This window comes from Atta colombica, unplaced genomic scaffold (assembly GCF_001594045.1).
Source record: "Atta colombica isolate Treedump-2 unplaced genomic scaffold, Acol1.0 scaffold105, whole genome shotgun sequence".
Classification (NCBI taxonomy): Eukaryota; Metazoa; Arthropoda; class Insecta; order Hymenoptera; family Formicidae; genus Atta; species Atta colombica.
This window is the reverse complement of record NW_017259190.1, coordinates 2562467-2567331: the sequence shown is the minus strand read 5'-3', so window position 1 is coordinate 2567331 and position 4865 is coordinate 2562467. Positions and strand designations below refer to the sequence as shown.

General features: G+C 28.0%; 1 protein-coding gene across 1 annotated transcript in view; it reads left to right on the top strand.

Annotated features, from left to right (window-relative positions):
* The window catches only part of LOC108688449 (dynein heavy chain 1, axonemal-like), a 106064-nt gene that overhangs the window by 868 nt on the left and 100331 nt on the right, over positions 1–4865 (top strand). Inside the window, exons 2-3 of the mRNA XM_018194716.1 lie at positions 3579–3745; positions 4109–4383. Of these exons, the coding sequence (XP_018050205.1) occupies positions 3579–3745; positions 4109–4383 (442 nt within the window). The remainder of the gene's footprint in view (positions 1–3578; positions 3746–4108; positions 4384–4865) is intronic.

The following is a 4865-nucleotide window of genomic DNA, read 5'->3' as shown; positions in this document are numbered from 1 at the left end:
TTTCATAAATACAGAAATTACTTACTAATTTGTTAATATCTAAATACTTTAAAATATCTAAATACTTTAAATATAAATAATAAAAAGAGATTAATCTTTTGTAAAAAAATTAAGTAATTTTCTCTGTTATTAGCTGTCTATGCATTTTTCTTTGATCATTTATTTATAGATAAAATTATTTTTTAAGCGATAACTACTTTTGCTGGGAAAATCTTCAATTTTCTTTAAATATTTGGAAATAAACACGCGTATTATAAATAAAGAGGAAACATACATTTATGATAAGAAACTTAAAAGCGAAAGAATTAAAAGTGATTGGAATCAACGGCTTGACACGTTGGCTAAACCAATTGTTATCCTAACGTGAATTCCTAAAGTGTATTTATGCGATTATGCGATTATCCGCGACACACATGATCGGGCTGCGCTGATGTGCATGTTCTCAGTTATTGATTAAATTATGATCTGGATCGTTCAGCGTGCGAATTGGAGGGTTCGCAATCGGAACTAGGAGGCGTTAATTAAATCGAACGCAGCTCAGATTCGCGTGGACGCGCGCGTCCAGCCACGGTGTAGAGTGTACGACGGCATCAGACGCGATGCACGATGTGTTCTGTACAAGGCGTCGCTCTCGATATTAATGATGGCAATGCATGGCTGGTAATGAACACATGCGCAACCTGTCCCGCCCACGTGCGAAAGCGGCAACGGATTATCCGGATGGCTGTAACGCGCGGACGTAACGCTGCTCTCTCGCGCGGATTTGCATGGCGAAACTAACCGTCCGTCTGTCCGATGAAGATTCATTAACCTGTGCTGAAAAAGCAAATTAAAATAGACTGCACTGTAGGTACATAATTATCGCTCATAATTATTTGCCCATCAATTTTTGTACTTTCTTATAATACACCTGAATTCCGTTCTAATTCTATTGTATTCCTCTGTATGTATGTGTATATATATATATATATATATATATATATATAGAATTAAATTATTAAGTGTAACACACATACACACACATCTAGAAGAGCAGGAAAGAAAATAAAAATTCACTCTCCTCCATTTAATTAAGAAAGACAGAATGAGCAAATACTTTTGCACGATAATGTGTGTATTGAATCACGTTTTTTTTTTTATTATGATTTTATTTTATTGACTACTGAAAATACTTCTAGTTTAAAGAATTTATAAAGGAAATTATTTTCGAAAAGCTTATTATTATACAGACGACTATAGAAAAATATGTTTCTTTGAAACCATCAAAAACAGTCATAGAATATCAACCAAAACTATCCACTGACATCTGCTATAAGTCTACGAATTATGCGCGGAGTCATACGTTTTCTTCTTAGCATCTGCTGATCCGCAGCGTAAGAGTCGATCATTGCGGATGATATCGCTTGCCATAAGGTATTCAAGTTCATTAAGTATCATTCAAGAACGATCCTATTATGCGAGTGCCCTCGGTACGTATGCGCAATTTCTTTTTCGCTGTGTGCAATTCGACTGATTCATGCTTTATGTTGGGATTACATTCATAACATTTTGTTATTTATGCTCGATATTTTGATTCTATACGAATTTTGATTCTCGGAAAATCGGAATAAAGCGCGATAGAAAAAAATCAATGTTAAATGGGCACATTACTATAATGAAAATATATAGCGCTAATAAAAAAATTTATAAGACAGGAAGCTCAAATATCTGTATTTAATCTGTAATTTGTTCTTTTAATGATGTGGCGTGACTCGTCAATTTGATATTGTATTATTGTTTAAAAAAAAATTAATAATAAGCAATGTTTAAAAAGTATGTGTATATATATATATATTTTTTTTTTTTAATATTTTCATTTATACTAGAGAAATTAAAGAAAAAATTATATTTACTTTACAGTTATCTTCAGTTAGTAATTCTACTGTTACTTACTGTAGGAATATATTTATCTATGTTATATATTCTGTTTTATATTATATTGATAATTCTAATAATAATTCTAATAATTTCTCTACGAACAATATAATAATGATACTGGTTATAAATACGTAAGAAATAAATTTTAAGCAAAACTTAATTTTTAAAATAAAAATGTTTATCAAAATAATGAAAATGGATCCATAATTATTGTTCTTAGCAGCAGCAAATTAATATATTACAATATAAGTAAATATAAATAAAGCAATGTAATACCCATTTAATATTTAATACTTCTTTTCTTCTAATATTTATGTTTTATACAAAAATGAAATTTTCTTTTATATTCTACCAAATGGTATCCATGGAAGAATTATCGTCGGAGCAACTGTGTAAGTATCGGTACATTATTCAGTGAATACTGAAATACCGGACGCTGATTAAATAATTGCCATTGCAAAAAATTTAAAGTTATTATATAAAACCAATATCAAATGTTATCAATATCAAATTAAACAAATATTACATAAATAGATACATAGATAAATCAATACATTTTGATAAAATATTGGGAAATTATATTTTCATAAAAAGATAAAATCATGAATAATAAATGTAAATATTTTAAATTTATTATTGTCATTCATTCATTCATTGATTCAACATTGTCTGAGATAACAATCATTTTTGATTTTGATAAAAAATTTTTCATTATAAAAGAATTAAAATAAAATAAAGTAAATAAAGTAATTTTAATTACATAATCTTAAAGTCTTAAAGGATTAAAATAAAAAATCTCTATTTTAATCCTTTAAGACTTTAAGATTATGTAATTAAAATTATATGATGCGCGCTATCAGCGTTATTGTCATTCTATACTTAAATTGTTTTACATTTAAAGGTGCTTCCGGACGATATGACAAACGTTTACCACATAAGCAAATATTATACATACGCATACACGACATATGTAATTATCCATACTGAATGTAGATCAATATTTAGCGAATGTGTGAGAAGTTGGTGTATGGTATACATTGGCCATGTCGTCTCGAGATATCTTAATCAATCTTAATGAATTGTGTGATAGAATGACACATAATACAAAACATAGGAACTCTAACTGAACAGCGCTGACAGTTCTCTGAACTATTATCTTTAACTAATGTAACAACATATAATCGCATCAAACAACAAACTTCGTGGAGAACAAGTTCGCTCTTGTAACATGAAAATCGAAATATCCATGTTAGAATTTAATGAAAATCTAAAGAATCAAAAATAAATATTAGAGATAGCAAAAATAAATTAATCTGGGTTAATGAGAGTCAACGCAGGAGGATAAAATTTTATTGCATATCTCCTTTCGTGTTGACTTTCATTAGCTCAGATTAATTTATTTTTATCATTTTAAAGAGAGAGAGAGTTCTTGGTTAACATATTTATCATTAGAGATAGCACGTGTATATTATTAAGCATTTAAAAAATGGATATTAAAAATATCAAAGATAAAAATACTCGACCTTCTAGAAGGAATTATTATTCAGATATTATATTAGGTAAGATTTCACATTAATATTTTGCTACTTATATCATACTTAATTGAGATCAAAGCATACTTGATCATAAAGCATACTAATTATATTAAATAATTCACACAGGTACAAAACCAGTTGACCTATCTTCTGTTTCAAGAAGAACCAACCTCGCATCGCAAATTCTCACGGAACAGTACAGTCCGATTGTAGAAGGTCTTAAAGTAAAAAGAACGCAAATTTTTCTTGGCGCTGCTGAGCGATGGATAACTTTCCCTGAAGACAAATCTATCGTACGCAAGTACATAACCATGTAAAAACAATTACTTGATTTAATTTGAAGATTTGTTACGTTATCAATAATATTTTTTATGTTGTTAAATTAGTATGATATGAAGGAATGTATTAATTTTAAATTGACTATGTTTTATAGGAAGAAATGTATACATAAAATTGGAAATATTTTCCAATTTATACTGTGAAAGATCTATAGTTATATTTCTATTTATAACATTTCCTTCTAATATTTTATATCTATCTTTGTATCTAATTTAATGAATGTATATAAATTCTTAGTGCAAGATTTCGTTTTCAATAAAATGTATACCTATAAATATTTAAAAATTTCTGAAATTTTTATTTTTTTATGAATGAAGACATTTCCGGCAGAAATCTTTTTACCAAAAGTACAAATGGCATATACTGACGATTCAAAGATTTCACTGCGTAATATCGAAATGGAAAGAAGACGAAAAATATATAAAAATCTTAAGATAGAAGATGTTTTAAAAGCGGAGAATATCAAGCCGAGTGACATGTTACCTTTTGAGAAAATTTACCCACTACTTTCCGACAAAGAGAAGTACGGTTTATACTCTAAGACAAGTTACTTACCATTGGAATTGTTTGATGACGAAGAATACGATTGTAGGTGAGAAATTCATTATTCTACAATAACTTAATTGCTCGTCATATATTGCCATTTTTAAAGTATTTAAATATTACTTGTCAGTTATCTCATTTCTAATTTCTAGAGGAAGGCCAATATTGTCATTTTTGTTTTTGATCAAAAATGACATTTTTCTCTTATTTATATAATTTCTTTTCTTATCTTATATCTCTTATCTTATATAATTATTATCTTTTTTGTAATTCTCTTATCTATATAATTATTTAATTGTGTAATGCAAAATAATCCATAAAAGGCTTTTCTAAGTAAAAAAATAGCAACTTAAATAGTAAGAAAAAAAATTTTTTTTGCATATAAGTTAACATTATACAATAACAATATACAATAACATTATACGACGATGTGAAACACATTACAGTAGAGAATAGCACAAGAGAAGTTTGTAGTATAGACATAAATTTCACATATTTGATACTTACCTATGATAATAAATTACCTGTGAT